At 39.1% G+C, this 21,698-nt stretch overlaps 1 protein-coding gene across 1 annotated transcript; it reads right to left on the reverse strand.

Annotated features, from left to right (window-relative positions):
- Window positions 1–16,495: 16,495 nt before the first annotated feature.
- LOC137747837 (uncharacterized) lies at window positions 16,496–19,251 on the reverse strand. Its single transcript, XM_068487978.1, has 5 exons — window positions 18,229–19,251; window positions 18,011–18,111; window positions 17,837–17,917; window positions 17,476–17,742; window positions 16,496–17,018 (listed from the first exon to the last, which is right to left on the reverse strand). The coding sequence occupies exons 1-5, from the start codon at window positions 19,249–19,251 to the stop codon at window positions 16,496–16,498; spliced, it is 1,995 nt and encodes a 664-aa protein (XP_068344079.1).
- Between the last annotated feature and the right edge of the window lie 2,447 nt (window positions 19,252–21,698).

Genomic DNA, 21,698 nt, shown 5'->3' on the forward strand with positions numbered 1-21,698 from the left:
GAAAACAATTCTTAGGTTTATTAAAACGATGAACCTCATATGAATAGGCATGAGCATGTCAAAATAAAATTTCCTTATGTTTTCATACCATATGCACAAAACTTTAATGTTGATAAATTTATATGTATATATAAGTATAGTATTTTCTCCCTTAAACATAGCGCAATTTTGTCATTTTATGAAAACTTAACCATAAGAGCTTCTGCCTTAATAATATAGACTAAGTTTTGTACATATTTTACGAAACCAAAAAAGAACCAAATAGTAATTTCGAAAATTTAACCTTCCACACACACACACACACACACACACACACACACACACACATATATATATATATATATATATATATATATTTTATAGACGTGTTGTAACACAAGAGCCTTTCTATTTTTTCCTAAATTTGCATTTGTTGGGGTAGCAGAGCTCTTGGCTGCCCCCGGTCGTGACCTGCTTGTCTAGGCTGCTTTTCCATGTGTTTGGCTCGTCTATGCCGCGACTACGGTGCATGTAGTATGTTCCTAGTAGGCGAGCGGGTAACTCGCAAGTTGCTGGTTGAACTTAAGCCGGATTAAGTGACTGCTTATCTCTGTTCGATGTGCTACCTACTCCAGATTGAGGTTGATGATACTTCTTGCGGGCCTTCCCGCGAATAAACACTTTGCCTGGAAGGTTGCTCATGTTGATTATCAGAGTGTGGCCCCAACCGTGAGTATATGTTCGTCCGTGGGCCTAACTAAGAGTGCACGCTCCTCCGAGCGCTAAGACAAGAATATATGTTATCTAGGGGGCTCAGTCAAGAATGTACTTCGTCAGAGCACTCGATTCGTGACTGGTTAAGTGGTTGCTTGTTGGGCTGTTGCTGGAAAGGTTCATTGTCTACCCTTGTCCTACTTTGGGACACCTTGTCTAGGGCACGCTACAAGAGCTAATTCACCAAGGTTGTCTACTGCGAGAGGGCACTTATCAACTCTATGACTTGTCGAAACAAGTGTTGTTCGCCATGTTGGGATGGAAGAACGTAGACGGTATACATCTCCTTGAGTGGTGGAAGTGTAATGGACTCCGGGCGCGAGATTTGAGTTGGGATGTCAAATCTGCGGAGAAATTAAGTGAAAATACCCCCGGTTCAATCGTCGGTCCAGAAATCTAAAGTTGGGACGGTTGAACCGGTTTTGGACTGGTTGGGATTGCTTGGTAGGCCACAAAAGTGGGTTGGGCCTCAGATTGGACATTGGGAAAGGGTCGGATCGCCGGAGTGGGTTAGGCAGCTAGCGTGGATTGCCCCGCGTGCGGTGCGCGTAGGCACTAGGCTTAGGCTCTGCTTAAGAGTGCACTGGGCTTGAGTTAGCCTTGGGTCTGCGAGCGCTAGGCTGCTTCTCTTACCACACATGCTTGGGCTTGCTGCTGAGGTAATGGCTTTGGCCACCTCACGTTGGGCCTGGCTCGGCTGCCTTGCACCGTGAGTTGCAGATTAGGTCGTGTGCCAAGTGGACAAGACCTGGGCCTATGCTGCTGAGGTAGTGGCTTAGGCCGACTCGCACTGGGCCTAGCTTGACTGCCTTGCAGCGTGGGCTGCAAATTGGGCCATGTGCCAAGTAGACGAGACTTGGGCCTGTGCTGCTGGAAAGTGGCGTGGGCCTAGGCTAGTGGTTGTATCCCTGCGCCCTGCTCACTGTGGGCTTGCTGCCATGGAGCTGGCCCACTCGCCACTACCACGGTAGTTCCCGTGGCTGCCATGGTGGTGGTGCTCCTTGATGGCAAAGTTGTTCATCTCATCCACGGTCGTGGTGCTCCTTAGTGGTGCTCCTTGTGGATCGTCGTGGTAGGGCTACATCTCATCCTCCATCATTCGATCCAGATCTTTGAACAAAGGAAGATTCGTTCGTCGTGGTTTCTAAATTTCAAGGCATTACACTTTTCTTTTATGTTTATTGTAACAACCCATCCCCAAAAATTATGGTTTTTATAATTTAAAATGTGAATTTACGAAAATGCCTTTCGAGGCAAATACGTTAATCTGCGGAGAAATGAAGTGAAAATACCCCCTGTTCAATCATCGGTCCAGAAATCTGAAGTTTGGATGGTTGAACCGGTTTTGGACCGGTTGAGATTGCTTAGTAGGCCACAAAAGTGGGTTGGGCCTCAGATTAGACAGTGGGAAAGGGTCGGATCGCCGGAGCGGGTTAGGCAGCTAGCGTGGATTGCTTCGCGTGCGGTGTGCGTGGGCGCTAGGCTTAGGCTCTACTCGAGAGCGCACTGGGCTCGAGTTAGCCTTGGGCCTGCGAGCATTAGGCTGCTTCTATTACCACAACTGCTTGGGCTTGTGCTGCTGAGGTAGTGGCTTTGGCCAGCTCACGTTGGGCCTGGCTCGGCTGCCTTGCACCGTGAGTTGCAGATTGGGTCGTGTGCCAAGTGGACAAGACTTGGGCCTGTGCTGCTGAGGTAGTGGCTTGGGCCGACTCGCACTGGGCCTAGCTTGACTGCCTTGCAGCGTGGGCTGCAAATTGGGCCATGTGCCAAGTAGACGAGACTTGGGCCTGTGCTGCTGGAAAATGGCGTGGGCCTAGGCTAGTGGTTGTATCACTGCCCCCTGCTCACTGTGGGCTTGCTGCCATGGAGCTGGCCCACTCGCCACTACCATGGTAGTTCCCGTGGATGCCATGGTGGTGGTGTTCCTTGATGGCAAAGTTGTTCATCTTGCCATCGTATTAAGCCTTGTGGATCGTCGTGGTGGGGCTACATCTCATCCTCCATCATTCGATCCGGATCTTTGAACGAAGGAAGATTCGTTCGTCGTGGTTTCTAAATTTCTAGGCATTACACTTTTCTTTTATGTTTATTGTAACAACCCATCCCCAAAAATTATGGTTTTTATAATTTAAAATGTGAATTTACGAAAATGCCTTTCGAGGCAAATACGTTAACTTTTGTTAACCACCGTGTCGTGTCACGTAAGAATCATTTTCTTGGTGTATTTGGATAGCACTCGTCGCTACGAACACGTGGGCGCAAACGGAACATAATTTAGTTATAAGGAAGAAGTTATTAACGAACGAAGTCGAAGACAAAATGGTTAATTTATTATTTTCTGGAATGCTCCAGATTTTAGAAATATCTGGAAAGCCACGTGTGTGGCTGAGATTAAAGGAAATGAGAGATGAACGAATGAGAGAGAAGATAAATGAGAGAAAGAAGGGAGATGTGAGGCGAATTGGAAGAGGAAAGAGAATGGAACTGACCAATTAGAGAGGAGACGAAGGAGGGGAAAGAAGGGAATGGAGGAGCACCAGATCACCCTAACACGGTTCCTCCCCGTGCAACCCACCCGTTTCTCTTCAAGTTTTCCAACGGTTTTCCTTCGATTTTTAGATAAATTGTAGCCAACCAATACCACCAATCAACTTGGTGTCATCCCAGCTTCCATTTCCACCAAATTTTGATGGCTATTGGTTGTGATTTCACGATGAACATTCACGTCATCTCCGAGGGCACCCACGACAGTGAATCCGCCATTTCTACAATGATTTCTTCCAATTACCACCGCCATTAAACTTCCTTAGAGGCCTGGAACAAAGCCCAAACAACTATAGGGGTGGCGGAGCACCAGAGGTGACGGATCGAAGCCACCCATTTCTAGGGTTTTCGATTGGTTCTAGTGAAATTGAAGCTTTTCCCGGTCAAATTGGCCTTGGTTGCAGGTATGAAAGCTTTTCCTCTAATTGAGATCTTCATTCCTGTAAAATTTGAGAATTTTTGGAGTTGTTAGATTTTCAGGTGAGTCGGGCAGCTAACAGCCACGCGTAGCGGCGCGTGGAGGAAAAACCTGAGGTTCCTCGACATGCCGAATCCGTCATCCGTTTTCCAAAATTATAACATTTTAGTAGAGTTTTACTAAAAGGTCCCTATTGTGTTTAGGCGCGTCAGCAGGAAATGATTACATCCTCGATAGTTCGAGCGGCTTCGGGCAATGCAAAAACTAGTGAGTGGACCCCTTCATAACTTATATATTTTTATGGGTAAATTACACTTTCATACCTCAGGTTTGGGGTTTATTTCAATTCCTTACAACATCTTTAAAACATTTCACTTTCATACCTTAAGTACTATTTTATTTCAAAATAATACGTCTGTTACATTTTCCATCCATTGATCTGTTAAATGCTAACATGGCTGCCACATATATGCCACGTGGCTGCCAAATGTCTACCACGTGGCAAATAAAATAATTTTTTAATTTTTTTAAAAAAACCTGAATTTTCTCAAAAAAAGAAAAAAAATTGAAAAAAAAAGGTGAATTACGCTTTCATACCTCAGGTTTAGGGTCTATTTCAATTTCTTACAACATCTTCAAAACATTTCACTTTCATACCTTAAGTACTATTTTATTTCAAAATAATACATCCTTTACATTTTCTATCCATTGATCTGTTAAATGCTAATGTGGCTGCCAAATATCTGCCACGTGGCAAATAAATTATTTTTAAAATTTTTTAAAAAAACCTAAATTTTCTCAAAAAAAAAAAAAAAAATTAAACGCACTATCCCTCCCCCCGCCCCCCCCCCCCCAGCGACCCACATCCCTATCCCTAACCCAAAACCCGAAAAACCTATTGCAGCAGCAAGAAGAAGAAGAAGAATGAGGAAGAATAAGAAAAAAAAAAAAAAAAAAACCTGCAGCAACAGCAGCTAGAAGAAGAAGAAGAAGAAGGAAAAAAAAAACCCCAAACCTAGTTCGTCCCCCCTGGCGCCGAGCATCCTTCCCCCTTACCCACGCCCCCTCGGGTCAGGATCTCGTGATTTTCAATATAAGTGGGTTTTGAAAATACTTTGAGTTTGAGATTATTTTTAGACTGGTTTTGTGGTAGATCCACCTAATCTCAGGTGGAATTTTTGTGGGTGATGGGGGATTTTTGGGAGGGGTGATGGGGGATGGGAGGAAGGGGTGGCTCAGGTGGGACGAACTGGGGCCTTTTTTTTTTTTTTTTGTCTCCCTCTTCTTCTTCTTCTTCTTCTTCTTCGGTTTTTGGGTTCTGGGTTAGGGTCGCTGGGGGGGAGCGGGGAAGGCACTGGTTTCAAATTTTTTTTTTTTTCAATTTTTTTTCTTTTTTTTGAGAAAATTCAGGTTTTTTTAAAAAAAATTAAAAAAATATTTTATTTGCCCCGTGGCAGACATTTGGCAGCCACGTGGCATATATGTGGCAGCCACGTCAGCGTTTAACAGATCAATGGATGAAAAATATAACAGAGGTATTATATTGAAATAAAATAGTACTTAAGGTATGAAAGTGAAATGTATTAAAGATGTTTTAAGGAATTGAAATAGACCCCAAACCTGAGGTATGAAAATATAATTTACCCTTTTTTTTGTCAATTTTTTTTTTCTTTTTTTGAGAAAATTCAGGTTTTTTAAGAAAAATTAAAAAATTATTTTATTTGCCACGTGGCAGACATTTGGCAGTCACGTGGCATATATATGGCAGCCACATTAGCATTTAACAGATCAAGGGATGGAAAATGTAACAGAGGTATTATTTTGAAATAAAATAGTACTTAAGGTATGAAAGTGAAATGTTTTGAAGATGTTGTAAGAAATTGAAATAGACCTCAAACATGAGGTTTGAAAGTGTAATTTAATATGTTTTATATTATGTTTTCATATTTCGTATTTCGTGCATTTAATATGTTTTGTCCTAGCATGCATTTCATATTTCGTGCATTTAATATGTTTTATATTATGTTTTCCAGATTTCTATAATTATGGTTTATATAGAATTCATGATTTAATTAAATTGCTTTATGAAATATTTATAATTTATAGAATTTACGTTTAATAATGATTATAATTATTGGAATTGCCTATATGAAACTCCTTGGATTTACGAATATGTTTTATATATACGATTTATGAAATAAGATTTCGAACCCTTGAGCTTTGATGATTTGGCTTGAGATTTCAAGATATGTTCTTAGTGCTTATCTAGTGGGTTATCATACGGCGCATCCGCACACCACAGGTATTATGTCTATGGCCATAGGACACATGATGGAGGAGTGAGATATGATATATTATATACCCCCAGCTTCACCGCCGAAAGCGATGTCGAACAGCTTTACCAACCACGGCTAGTGTCGGTGTGGATGTTTTGCTATTTAATTCAGCTTCACCTGCGGGTGATGGACATGTTATTCAACTTCTCCTTCGGGTGATGGACAGGTATTGGCCTTCGGGCGACTATGATACCCCTAGTTGAGTACATCATGGATATGATTTACAATGTTTCACATATGTTTTTCATGGCATGCTAGGATTTTTATAAAACTTATTATGTAGTATTATATATGTTTTCAAAAAAAAGGGGTTAGTATGTTTAGAAAGAAAATGGTTTTCCTATTATTAGTATTATTATATTAAACTTTTGTCCACTCACCTTTTCAGTTTTGCGCCCCCCTCAAGAGTTAGGATTCAAGGCACATGATCCCGGTGTCAGAGTATAGGTATCATTCCTTTGTTCGTATCTACTCTTAGTAATTCTTCTGTATTATTCTTAGTAGTTGTATGCTCTGAACATGTTTCTGTTATGGTACTCTACGTTCTTATTGCATATCTTTCAATTGTATGCATGTTTAAAATGGCTTTGTCACTCTCGAGTGTCGGCCAGCACGTGCCTTCCTAGATATTTGGGAGTATCGGGGTTGGGGTGTGTCATTTATTCAAAGAATTTTATAAAATATAAATAAATAAATAAATAAATAAAACTCTAAGAACAAGAATGTACAAAAAATCTATTAATGAACAAGAAATGAGAAACTTTGAATGTGAAAGTCTTCTTCGAGCATATGAATCAAACTCTCAATGAAAGCACCAATTTGTGGATGCAAATTTCCGCCTTCTTCTTGTTGGACAAAATTGCACCTACAAAACAATTAACACCTTAGGTCAAAGCCACGAGCCTCACGGGCCCACGATGAATAGGTGGGGGCTTTGGCCGAAGAACCTCCGATGCCAAAGTTAGAATTTTAAGGGAAAAGTGTTTGGAGAATTTAGAGAATTTTGCAAGAGAATTCAACTTAGGTTTTTGAAGAAAATGGGGTGGTATTTATAGGGCTATGGTCGGCCCTATTAGGAGAATGGGGACCGGCCATATGTGGTATTTTTTGTGTTAATTTCAATCAATTAGCTAATTAATAAATTAATTGAGTAATAAATCAATTAATTAGCTAATTAATATAATTTGAAAGGAATGATTTGGGGGTTATCCTGTGGAAAAGATTTGATGAGGATGGATGAAATAGGTCTTGAATAATTACCTATTTTGAGCACTTTTGACCTTGATTGAATCATGATTGTCCACTGCTCGCGTGTGGGAGTTCTGGTATTCCTTAAGGATAATTTTGTCTTTTTCACCCTAGAATTCACGTGTTGCCTCCATATTTTTCTTGATTATTTTTGGCTCCACAAACATGAGCTAGGTCACTACTTAACAGATGATATTTATCCTAGTTGGTCTACCTTTTGAAAGTTATTCTCATCCTGATAGTGCAAAGATGAAATTGTTTTCGTGGAAATAAGAGTCTTACAGGAAAGATGAGAGCGCGTTCGGCTCTTACAAGCTCGATGGCTCATTGTTAGAGGGGTTACACAATTCTGGAGTATGGAAGACCTCCATTCAATCATGATGACATGCATAACTTTGCATAATATGATTGTTGAAGATAAGTACGTAGAAATTGAAGAAGATTCTGATGAAGATGTGGATGGCGACCAACCAACATATGCTAGAGTTATGGCAAGAGACGCTGAATATCTCGCTGCAACCACATACAAGACCCAAGAGGATGGGGTCACATTGAGTGAGTACATGAGACGTCTTACTAGAATTCAAGCTCCTTAAGTTCATGACACACTTGGAAAAGATTTGGTTGAGCATATATGGCATTGAGAAGGAGAACGGTGATTATAGACTAGCTTGTAATAAATTTAAGTATGCTAGTGTGGTTGTTTCCTTGTAATAAATTTAAGTGTGCAAATATGTTGGTATTTCCATATATTATCTTTCTTTGTTGCAAATAGATTTTTTTTTTAAATTACAACAATTAATAAATCTTCATTAATAAGCTACATAAAATTAATACAAACAATAATTAATAAACTACGTAAAATTAATACAAACGATAATAATAAACTACATATAAATTAATACAACAATTACTAATCACAATAATATTGACCATCTTGACTTGCTGGTGGATTTGGTGGTGGACTTGGAATATAGGCTTGAGATGAATTGTCATCTTGAAAGATATTCATTGTGGCATTCTTTTGCATAATTTCCTTTTGCTTATCACAGGAGAACTTCTTCATATTTGGAGTCTATTTGATGAGGTTATCCCTCATCATATCAAAATTAAACCTTTCTTGCTTCATTTCTTATTCCTTCTCAAAGGCCAAGCACATTTGTATCGCTTCCTCCTCCCGAGAGTCTTGGTGTCCAAACAATTTTGCAAATTCAGAAGAAATCGTTGCTCCAATTGGATATTGCATCTTCCCTTTTCTCTTTGCTTCTTTTTGCTTATCTCTTCCTGGGGGCCTCGGAAAAGAAGTTGGGATCCTTCATCGTCAACATTTGTGCTTGCGTCTTCACTAGCAAATAATTTTTCTAATTGTTGGACATCATCGGTTCCTCATCCCGGATAATCATTGAGGACGTCCCAAGCGTGATGCAACTTAAAAGTTTGGTTTTAATGCATGGTTCTTGTCTTGTAAATCGCAATTGCTTTGTCACCCTATGCAAGGAATACATAAATACACTTAGTTGCAAAATAAGATTATGTACATGACAAATAAACTATCAATGGGGACATTTACCACTTTTACAGTGTTCCTTCCACTAGCCATGTCAACCACAACTGTCTCTAAGCTTCCCTTCCATAAAGTGCATGCTTTGTTGATAACCTTCCACCGATCGTAAACACTCCCAACTTCCCTTCTGTTGGTATTGGAGTTTTCATTTAACTTGTCAACGACTTTAGCCCACAAAATCTTTTTAATTTGATTTGTGTCAACGACACCATCTTTGCTAATACAAACTCATGTCAAGCACAAAACAACTTCTTCCTCATTTTACCAACACTACTAGAAATTTGGCTATAAGCCACTCTTTTCATTCGGTGGCTATTGTCAAGTGTTGCCACTCATATTGGTGGCAAACCTGTATGGCCACCAAGCACCCACTAAACTAGAGAGTGTGGCCTATGTAGAGGACTCTATTGTTACAATGGCTACCAATATTACATTGGTGGGTATGTGAATAATACAACATTTTTATATTTTATAATTATTTCTAAATTTCAAAGCATGTCATTGTCTCTCTTATTAGTGGCTAGGTTTGAGACTAACATTGGTGGCTTTTATACTCATACACCCACCAATCCTATGTGTCTCTATTAGGATCAGTGGCTTTTAAAGTTAGGCACCAACAGTGGTGTGAATCTATAGCATTCCAAATGTCCGGTAGGTTGGAATTGTATTACATGCATTTTAGTAATAGCTATGTACTCTATTAAAACTCAGCTTCTTAATATAGAATTGGCAAGAAATTTAAATTTTCAAAAGGATTCACATTGACAACCAACCACACTTTATATCCCCATACATTTATCAATAACAAGGTTTGTCTCTATTAAAGACACCATATTACATTCAAGTCTGTTGTCCAACACATCCAAGTACCCAAGGATGATGACGTTACATTTTGTTTCACCTATGTACCTATGCACATCCACCAACAACAAACTGAACAAACAACTCCACCCACTTGGATCTATGCCTTCCCTATGGCATTTGTATATATACATGAAGCAAAATTCACAAAAACGTATCACAGTTAGCTTATCACTTACTCAAGCCAGTGACATTCACCATGCATGGACGATACCCAAGCTCATCATCTGTGCCATTATTTTGTACCACAACAAAACCCTCATCTTCAACTTCTCCACTTGCTTGGATCTCCGTACCATTCCCTTGTTCAATTCTATTGACACAAACTTGAGGCACATCAATGTGATTTGGTTCCACCATGCCTCTATCAGCAGCCCTCTTCAGCGCGAACATAATTTCAGCCCTCATTTCACACTTCATATTCTCCACTTCCAATTCCACCTGTCTATTGTGTGCCACCATTGACTCGGCATATTCTTTCCTCAATTGTGCAACCACATTTGCTGCCTCAATCCTTTGCCTTTCTTCTCTCTCACTTGCCTCCATCTTAAGTTTCTCAATTTCAAAGTTAGCAGCTTTTCTTTGCTCCTCATACGATGTTTTAATTGCTTCAACCTCTCTACAAATTCCCCTTTTCTCAGTTATAATACCTGGCACATCAGACCACACAACCCCTGTCCCAAACCCTCTTACACGGTTGTCTCTCTCAGGCCCCAATACATTAGCGTACACAATATGCCGAACCTCATCAGTTATGATCTCATTCCTATACTCGTACAACTTCAGGTTTGTATTGAATTCATCCTGCAAGTTGTTTCCAAAATTAATTACCAATGTATTTGCACTGTATATACATTTGAAAGCCTTCTAAATCAAAGATATTCCAACCATGTTTCTCAAAAAAACTAGTACTATTAGTTATTGTTCTGTTCTTCAGACTACAGTGCCTACCAATAAACTCATATGCATCAGAATCTTTCATTACTTCACTGTATTCACTAATGCAAGCTGCTGTTGCCTTATGCTCTTTGTTTCACTGACATTAAATAGAACATAATCTAATACACCTGATTGTTCACAATCCACAAACCTTTTATATATCTCACCTACAGATAAATTGTAGCAGCCGGTAATTGATGGCATACTTACAATTATTGCAGCTGATCGAGCATCCACTGGTTCCCCATTCTTCCGAGTATGTGTTAGCGGAAAGAATGTAATGCGGTCTGGTTTGCTTCCATTCGCTTGTTCCTGTTAACAGAAATTGTCAAACAACTAATTGACGAGTAATTTCATAACATTGTTTTCGACCGGCACCTTCATTCCATATGCACTAACATGTAGTTAAGTTACCATAACACAGAACTCAAGGCAGAGCCTTACATGTTCGTGTCTGATTTGCGCAAAAGACTTGGTTCCAGTCATGTGATTTATTTGTAGCGCTTTCCTGTTCTTTCTACATGATGTAGCACGCTTCTACAGATGCCAAGTTTAGCATGCATTATTAGGGCTATGTGAAAGGAAATTCATCCTAATTTCCAATACATACAATCCATACATTTATCATCCACATTATGTTATAACTAAATAAAGCATATATGGTGCATAAAAAAGGAAGAACTTTGATCATTGTGTGTGCTACCTGAGCATCTACAGTGTCCCATAGCTGTACTAACAATTTCCATTGGCCTTGGTTGACACGGCCATCATGACAATGGAACCTCTCCGCTAACGGTGAGTGCAGGCATGGAGTATAGTATGCCTTCTTCAGGTTTGCCTTGTAATCCTTTCATCTATCATTCAACTTCTTCTCACAAACCCGCCGAATTTTGGGCTCCAATTCGAGTGTTATAGCATCTGTCCAATCAAGAGTCCCCTACCCATATACATATACATGATGTTGTTAATTATGCACCATCATTTAATACATGAATTATGAATTTGTATAGTGAACCCGTAATACCCATCCAGTAGGTTTCAAATATTTGTGTAATCGTACAAATTAAATTTACAGCAGACAAAGTTAAAAGAAGCCTCATTGCGCATCACCAATCTGCATAGATGCTGCCTTTTAGTGGTGTATAATGTGCTATGGACCGTATTGTAATTGTCTATGGAGCCTCTTACGACATAATTGGTGCATCTCATTTCAAATATATCACAATGAACCCCAATTTATTCTACTGCTACTTTCTAAGTCACCAACTGCAAAATAATTGACATGGCCAATGAAAAGTTAAACTTGTGTATGGATAACAGCAGTTAAGGTCAAAGTAGGTTTGGAATGCATTAATCATAATTAAAAGCCTAAGGCTTCAACCCTGCTTGTTGAGTAAGTCAATAATAGGCCATGTGATGGCATTATGTGGTTTTTTTTTATTCCAGGGTTAAAACTAAAAAGCAATGAAATAACTAGCTATATATATAGGAAAACCAACCAACCATTAATGCCTTTACTGTTGATTTACCTTAATCCTCTGCCAAACACGATCCATGTTTGAAGCCCTGTAGAAATGCCTCCAATCAACTACATTAATTGGAAAATATGATGCTTCTTGAGCTAGCATTCCTAAGAACCTAGAAAATCTAGCAACGGTATGAGGAGGCTCTACCGGCTGCCCTTGCTCATTAAATTTCATCAGCTCCTTTGTACCATTTGGTGCCCATCGTGGCCTATTTATTCCCCTACTCGCCTGCACTGAACGGGTTATACGTTGACGTTCATCCACGATGCCTTCGACATTATTTGGAATTGTGAATTGCTGTATGTGGTCATGTTCCATCAGGTTGAATGCCAGTGGTTGAGTTTCGATGCCTTCGTCAATCGACATTGATGCAACTGAGTTATTCTTGCTGACCCATAGCACCTTCGTAATATCTTTTCATGTAAACACAACACAAGAGTGTTTAATTAACATTTGTAAACAAAAGCATTTCAATTTAACACCTCAATTAATTTCCTAGTAAGAAGAGAAGAGTGGTAGATACCTGCTGCAATGGCTTTAATGTAACCTCTCTGCCTGAAGATAATTTCTTCTTTGAGTTGATAGCTTGATGCATCTAAACAGCTAAAGTGAATAAAGTTAATTAAATGAATCCACACACGTTTCCTATTTGAGAGCAGCAAATTGAAAATTTGGCAGATACTTAACTTGAGCGGGAAATCCTCCCACCCAGTAATCCCTAGGAAAACAATTATTTAATTCATACACACTTATGGAGGTCAGCAGGTAGCCACACAAAATGGCCAGGTGTTGCCATTACCAAATAAAATAATTGGCAACCCATTAAATAATTGATCAGTCTGTGAGGTGGCAGATGGTTGATGAGATTGGCATATGCATTGTGTGGTCAAATTTGAGTGCTTTTGTAAGAAGAATCCCGGAACTATTAATTGTTCACACCCTAATTAAATGTTAATCCACTAATTGGGTGTGAACTTACAATTAAGTGCCCTGCTCTCCATTCTAATCTCAATTATAAATATCAACCTTGAAGAGGTTTTTGGACGTACAGCAGTTTCAACTTCGTTTGAAATTTACACCTAATCACCAATGTCGCCTTTATTCCCAAATGCTCGTAGACAGTTATTTTGTAATAGAAGTGAAGACCTTTTGCCTACAGTGGATCATGAAGTGCTTAGTCCCACGATGCGTGCCCCAACCAATAACATTGCAACCCCAGTTCCCACCCAAGAAAACCTTGTCCCTGTGCTCACTGCCAATCATGAAGATCCTGATTTTTGGCGTTACTAGAAGCTAACTTTCACATTGAATTCGAGTACGAGCAAAACCCCACACTGGATTCAGGTGCTAACCAGCAGTTCAAATCCTCTGCAAAGACAACTACTGCTTCGGGTGAATGGAACGACTTCTCGCATGGCTCTAACATGCCTGTTTACCCTCCTCAATCACCCAATCCCTTGATCAATATTTATTGTCCTCGTTATGATGAGGCAGCGAAAAATGTGATCTTGAAAGATGAGCACTTTCCATCTGATCTTCCAGGTTTCGGTGTGAATGTGATTCCTCCCTGGTCCAACGAAATCGGCTACATAAAGCATGGTAGCAGTGGAAAACATCCTTGCATCAATGGTGATACTGACAAATTAATGAGTAGTGGAAAGCAACATTCCATCAGTGGTGACACAGTGAAAATAATATCATCTTTTTTCCCGGGTGATTCATACCGCTTTGATCCTATTGAGATTTGCAATGCTGTACACTTCGATTCTGATTCTGATTGTACCAGTACTGCGAGGACTCGTCATCCTCAAAAAAGGTACAAGGCAGTTAAGGAGTGTGCTGCGTGCGAATATGTGGGTGGTCAAGAACATTGTGATTGGATGAATCGTGCTACAGGTCAAGCAAAACAGGAAGTCATCCCCAAAGATATGCAGAATGCAAAATCACCATCCGATGATGCTTATGGTAAAAAGAGTTGAACCTATTTGGGAATGGATGTTATATTATGCTATTAGTATTCACGTATGTCTAGTGCAATGCAAGATATCAACCTTTACAAAACAAATCTCTAGTCTTTTGCTCTATGTAAACATTCATACTCAGATTGTACCTCCGTACAAGATATGGATGTTTATCTTATGAACCTATGTAGTTGGTAACTATATAGACCGCCATGTTATTTTTGTTTCTGTATGGATGGTTTCTGGAATCAATATCATGTATGACTACTCTATGTATTTTGCAATTATAATAATGTGTACTAGTTTGATTTATACGTATTCAGCTACAGTTGCGCTAATTAAATAGCATGACAGAAAAACAAAGAAATCTGAAGACAAAATATATAGTGAAGTAATGCTTACATCTTCCAGAGCAGATGAATGGTTAGAAACTTCAAAGTTTAGAGGAGAAAACGTTGGTTGCGAATTTCCTTCAAGATCCCCAGCTATACCATGTAGAGCTTTAATAGTAGAACCAAACATGTTTTTAAGCTTTCCTAATCTTCCTCGTAGTTCTTCAATAGCTTTCAAAATTAAGCCAAATAATGAAGTTGTATATAGACTGACAATTCAATCTCAGGAATGCATGCAAAGACAATCATCTTCTTATCTAGACCTTACCTCCGCCATCGTTGATACAAAGGACTGCATGTCCTCTTCCATATATTTTAATTGCTGCTCCTATTGTGTCACTGCAAATGCCACAATGTTATGCAAGACTTCAAGGTGTTGAGTTAATGTGGACTAAAATTTCTTGACTAGTATCCGGTTTCCATCTTCAATTTTTTCATTCCACTCTACAAAACCATCCATCGTCATAATCATAAATAACCCGAAGTTGTGAGGGAGATCTGATGCAGCATTCTCTAGCTCTGCTCTAATTAGCTCAAATGCACGCCCAACGAGTGATTTCTCTGAAAGTTAACAATGGAATAATAGTAAGAAAAGGGCATTTAAATGTACCTTCCAGCTTTAAATTAATATATGCATAAATATAAACATGAACTAGTGTAGAATAATCCCGAATGTCGACTGTATAACTTTAAAGTAAGATGAAATGGAGAGAATCTATCTATGGTCTAAAAATGCAGATGGTGGCACGACAATTTGTTTTAGCAGCCAACTTTGCTTACCCAATTGGAGGAGATTCACTATCAGAAATTCCTTCTCTTTCATGGTCGCATTTGCTTGTCAACGCTTGTCCTCAAGATTATATAGTGCATGTCCAGTTTCCTCAAGCATTATCTGAATATAAAGTGTTTAATTATCTCAGAACAAGAGCAGAAAGAACAAAATAAGACTCTGTAAGTCCATATTACAAATGTATTACCTCAGTTTTTCCAAGTTTATCGTTCAATTGTACAGCCAAAAGTTGTTGACAACTGTAAAGTTCCTGAAGCTCCAGCAATTGCTGCTGTTAGGCCAATGTAACGTTTATATTAGTTCCCACCTTGTAGTCAATATTATTCAAAACGAAAGGAATGAAATCTTGACGGAGATACCTTGTCTTTTCAATCATAATAAAGTTCAATCCGCTCTATCTTTTCAGCCATTGCATACAGTAAATAAAGAGTTAATGAAGTTAATAACCAGTCAATTGTGAATGTAGGAAAAGCAGTCCATAATTCATTTAAATGACAAGAATAAGACCTTCTTCTCTGCTTCTTCACTAACATAACGATCTCATGGTATATATATATATTTCATTCTTCTCTCTGGCAGCATATACCTCTGCATGAACATAAGAAACATGTCATACAATTTAGCTTGCAGCAAAGTAACACTAAAGAATCATTAAATAACCTGTCAAACAAAAAAAAACAAATCTCTGGACAGAGAGATTGAGAGCACATCAACGCTGGAATCAGTTAACAACCTTGCTTGAACATACGATCAATCTCAGAATACAAATCGTTGATCAAAGCAGACTTCATCATTTTTTGATTAACCTGAAACATTAACCAACAACAAACCATAACAAGGGTTAGAATGAAAGACATTTGAACTATATAATTTGTGAGAACAGGGATGGTGCAAACTTTTCACCTCTGGTTTGTTCTTTATATTTTTGGCACGGTGTGCATAGTCGAACGTGTTGAGTGTTTCTTCCAAACACTACATGAAGCTGCCACTTAAAGACACCAATTAAATATATTGCATATAATACGAAATCAAAAAGCTAATAGTCAGGGCAATGCTTGGTTCAGGAATGAATGTCAAAATGTACAAATATTTCCATATCCTACAACACTGTCAACGAATCAATACTTCGTATAACTAGTACGTTCATCAAAAGTGAGATACTTTTACAAGCAATCTTCAAAGTCTTGGGTGTCTACATCGATTCTAACTCGAACCTCATCATTATCACCAGTTGCATGTTCGATATCTTGTCCATCGCACGAATCATCATCATGTGTTGAGGACATATCAAAGAAATCACGTGGTCTTGTTTTGATTGCAACATGCCATTCTATATCTGTTGGGTCTTGTACATAGAACACTTGTAGTGCTTGTGATGCGAGAATGAATGGGTCACTTGTAGACGAAATCTTATTGAAGTTAACTAATCTAAAGCCATATATGTCTGATTTTACTCCCTCACCTGTATTTCTGGAAGTGCCATCAAACCAGTTGCACTTGAATAATACCACTGTCCATTCCATATGGTACTTGATTTCAAATACATCTGTTAGAACCCCATAGTAGTCTACCAAACCGGTAACAGGGTTCCGGTCACGTGGGCCAGTATAACTTGGAACATTAGACTGTAGGAAAACACCATAGTTTTGGTAATTCCCATTGGATTGTGTGCCTATTACTTTGAACCTGAACCCATTACATACAAAAATCTTATATCTCCGACACCATTTACTAGGTCCATTAGCAAGCGCTACTAAGTCGTCAGTTGCCATTGGGTCACTTGATTGTTGCAATTGATTAACCTACACAATTTACACCCACGTTCATATGCATAGTTAAGAATAGGAAGCTAAATAGGAAACCAGTATACGCAGAATCAACTTATTCCGTACTAACATGTTTTTCAAACCAATATGGGAAGGATTTAATAGCTTCTTTCTCTGCTTGTAGCATGGTTACACGCCTCCCTCGAGTTTTTTGAGCATTCTCCACGTAACTTATGTATGTGAAAATAAAGTCATTCTCACTCTGTATAACCAAAAGGAGAGATTCAGAAGTTGGTGCCATTTAACTGCAATATATAAGATTTAAGTGTAATCACCTCCTATATGCCATTGACTTATCACAATTGGCTAAAACATACGATCGTGCAATCTCCCAATCGTGGTTGTCAAGATGATAATCTTCCCGCATACCAAGTGAATGCCCGGTGGCACAAAATATGTCAAAGTCACCCTCATAGTCAGGACGTATTCTATCTGCATTTCGGCTTGGACGGTTCAAACGTGTCTCCACGCCTTCCAAATACATCGCACAAAAAGACAAGCACTCCTCAGCCAGATATCCTTGGGTCATGCTTCCCTCTGGTCGATTTTTATTTCGAACATACTTCTTCAACGTCAGCAGGAACCTAATTTAAATAGGACAACATCAAATTTGTTGTTCTAAATTGTATGATGCACAGATGTAATAACCATACAAATATATTAAAAGTTAAGGGATACCTCTCAATTGGGTACATCCATCTGTAGTGCACCGGACCTGCAAGTGCAGCTTCCTCGGCAAGATGTATTGTGAGGTGAAGACTGACGACAAAGAATGCAGGCGGTAATATCCTTTCCAATTGGCATAGGATCATAACTATTTTGGGTGTGAGTTTGCGAAAGCATTCCACTGACCCTTTTTTAGTACACAAATGTCTGAAGAATGCACTTAGTTCCAATAATATATGTGCAGTCGCAGTTGGGAGGCATTTACGTATGGCAATTGGAAGGAATTGCTGCATTAAAACATGCCAATCATGACTTTTAAGTCCCCTTACGATCTTTTCCTTTGTATGCACAAGTCATGAAATATTGGACGAGTAATTGTCAGGCACTTGTATTGAGGCTAAAACCTTGCAAAACAATTCATTCTCTAATGGTTTCATAGTATATACACCAGGAGGCATCTTTGGCTTTCCATTGACAAATTTTCTGTGCAACTCCGGTTTCATGCCCATCAATTCCAGATCCAACCTTGCATTCAAGTTATCCTTGCTTTTCCCAACAATACCCAGCAGAGTTGCAACCAAACTTTCAGTGACATTTTTTTCAATGTGCATGACATCAAGGCAATGTCGAAGCACAAGATGTTCCCAATACAGCAACTTGAAGAAAATACTATGTTTCTTCCATGGCCCAACTGTTGCTCTAGGTAGTGGTCTTTTTTCTCCAACCACTTTCCGTGGGGTCTTACCATATTTGAACCGTAAAATGGACAACTGTCGACGACATTCACATCCGGTCAAGGGGGCAGGTGCTTGCTCTCTCTCGTCAGAAAGATTAAAGGCTTTCCTCTGTCGACGAAAAACATGTGACATGGGCAAGAAACGACGGTGACCCATATAACAATATTTCCTACCCTTTTTTAGATATGTCGACTCACTCTTGTAGTTGCAACAAGGACATGCTAATTTCTCATGTGTGCTCCAACCGGACAAGTTCCCATAGGCGGGGAAGTCGCTAATAGTCCATAAAACAGCTGCTCGTAAGGTGAAGGTCTCTTGCCTAAATGTATCATAAGTGGGAACCCCTGAGGTCCACAATACTTTCAGCTCGTATATTAATGGTTCAAGGTATACGTCAATATCATTTCCCGGAGATTCTTTTCCTGGTATTAACAAAGCCATCAATATGAACGGTGCTTTCATACACAACCAAGGTGGTAAATTGTAGACAATCAACAATACTGGCCAGATGCTATAGTCGGAGCTGCATTTTCCGAAGGGGTTGAATCCGTCACTTGCCAACCCAAGACGTACATTGCGCATTTCATCACCAAATGTTGGAAATTTCAAATCTAATTGCTTCCATGCAAAGGAATCAGCTGGATCTCTTAAGAAGCCATCCTCGGGGCGAGAAAGCCCATGCCAACACATATCTTCACTGGTGTGTCGAGACATGTAAAGCCTTTGTAAGCAAGGTGTAATAGGAAAATATCTTAGCACCTTCCGAGGTATTCTCTTTTTACTGCTTCATGCTGTCTCATCAACCTCGGTTGTATATCTGGACACACCACATGTTTGACAAGCATCTAAACCACTGTTATGTTTCCAATACAACATGCAGTCATTTTCACATGCATGGATCTTTTGGTGAGGCAACATGAAATTTTTCAGCAATCCCTTTGTACTCATCATGTTATTTGGTAAAGAATGACCATTTGGGAGTATATGTTTCAAAAGCTGAAGATTAGCTTGCACTGCACTTTCGCTGCACCCATATAAGCACTTGTTTTGAAATACTCGTATTAGGAAGTCCATTTTCTTCATACCACAACCCGGATATAATTCTGCGTTGCCGTCTTGCACCATGGCTTCAAACTTACGTGCATATGCAGGTATCACAGTTTCCTGCCCGCTGTGATTATTAATAGGCATGCCACCCATTACACTGGGACCAGAGAAAATATCTTCAAGCAAGGGGCCTAGTTCACAATAAGGATTAGTAACAGTAGCACTTTGTTGTGCAGCTTGGCTACTTGGAATAGGGTCACCAAATGTCTCTCCATGCCATACCCACGAGCCTTCCAAGTATGAACGGTCCATACCTTCAACAATTAGATGTGCTTCAACTTCATTCTTACTCAACCAGAACCTATTCAAGCATTTAGCACATGGACATTTGATGTTGCCATCAAGAGAAGAAACTTGCAATGAGTTTGAGATAAATTTTGCTAGCCCTGTTCTGTAATCCTCTGTAAACGGATTCAAACTGGCCCAACTTTTGTCCATCATTACTGAATATAATCAATAGTTTGCAGAATTGGAACAATAAGGTGCCTAAAAATGAATGCACCCACCCTCTCTCTCTGTGTCTCTTTCCTTGTAATTGCGCACCCAAACCCTATGGAAAATCCAACAGTCAGAAAAGGAATTGAATGGGAAATCCAACAGTGAGATAAGGAATTCTAACCTATATTCATATTAGAGATAAGCATAAATGTAGGAAAAGATTTATAACATATTCGAAAAGTGTAGAGAAATGAGTACCTATGCATGTATAGCACATTTTATCAAAATGGTTGAAGAACCATTTTAATGAAAACAGAAAGGAATATGCAATTTTTAACACCCCAACCACCATTATCACTTTTACACCCTGTTGTGGTTTCATAAGCTTCTCATTTTCTTAGTATGAAGCTCTCTTTGTGGGCCAAAATTATAATAATAATAACAATACTAATTCAAACAGTAATGGAGATTACCAAGGAAATGAGTTTTAGGTTCTGAATGGTTTACTAATTCGCATCCATTTGGTGTGAAGACTTTCTTTGTTTCATGTTAGGTGACGCACAAAATCTCACAAATGGTGGTTCGACAACTGACTTTGCTCCTAACAAACTGCAAGAACAGAAATTAAATCATATGAAAATAGTAAAAAATTATTCTTTCATCGTAAGTCATAAGGCTCGAAATTTTCTATCAAACTAATTCAGAACCTCAAACAAAAAACAAAACTTCAACATTCACAGTAACAACCCTGAACAATGAACGAAACATTAAACTGAAATCAAATCATGTCATACCTTTTCAGGTGATGCCCCTATCAGGACATCAGATAATGTACCTCAAAATGGACTGAAAAGTGGCAATGAGAAGAAAACCAAGCAATAAATAGAAGCAAATACTTCATGATAAAAACTGGGTTCCAATGTACGACAAAAAATTGTAGTGCTTAGACAACTGGCTCAGGTGAGAGCACCAAAAGGGAGACCCCAACAGTCATTGATAAAGAGAATGTGTTTGTGCCAATAAAAGCCTCCTTGAAGTTAGAGAGAGATATGAAGTACTACTCTACCGCTCTTTGATTATAACTTCTAGATTTGATTAGATCATCTATGTCATCTAAGGAGGAATAGACCATATGGGTTTGCTCACCCCCCGCAAGTGGTTAAAAAAAACAATGCAGGCTCAAGCTAAAGATGTCTGCATCTGCTAAACAAAGAAGTCAATGCCTACAAGCAGTTAGTAGGCAAACCTGGAATATGAAGACTCAGACTGTCAAACAGAACCATTACAGATGCTTACTTTGACCTTAAGCTGGTTCTTTACATATAAGATGGTAGTAATACCTTTTCATGGAACACGAACACACTGAAAAAAATATATCCAAAATTAGAGTGTGTTGTTTTTAGCAGGTGCTTCTAAAATTTTACAGTATGATTGTCGGACGGCCATGTGATATTATGTTTATATTTCATATAAATAATACATATCTAATTAATGTATATCAACTGTTATTCACTCATAATTTAGCTAATGAACATGCGTAACTATGTGACTGAAGAAAGACACAGCTCTTTAGTAAAGGTGTGTCCAGCAAC

Source organism: Pyrus communis, chromosome 10 (genome assembly GCF_963583255.1).
Source record: "Pyrus communis chromosome 10, drPyrComm1.1, whole genome shotgun sequence".
NCBI classification, from domain to species: Eukaryota; Viridiplantae; Streptophyta; class Magnoliopsida; order Rosales; family Rosaceae; genus Pyrus; species Pyrus communis.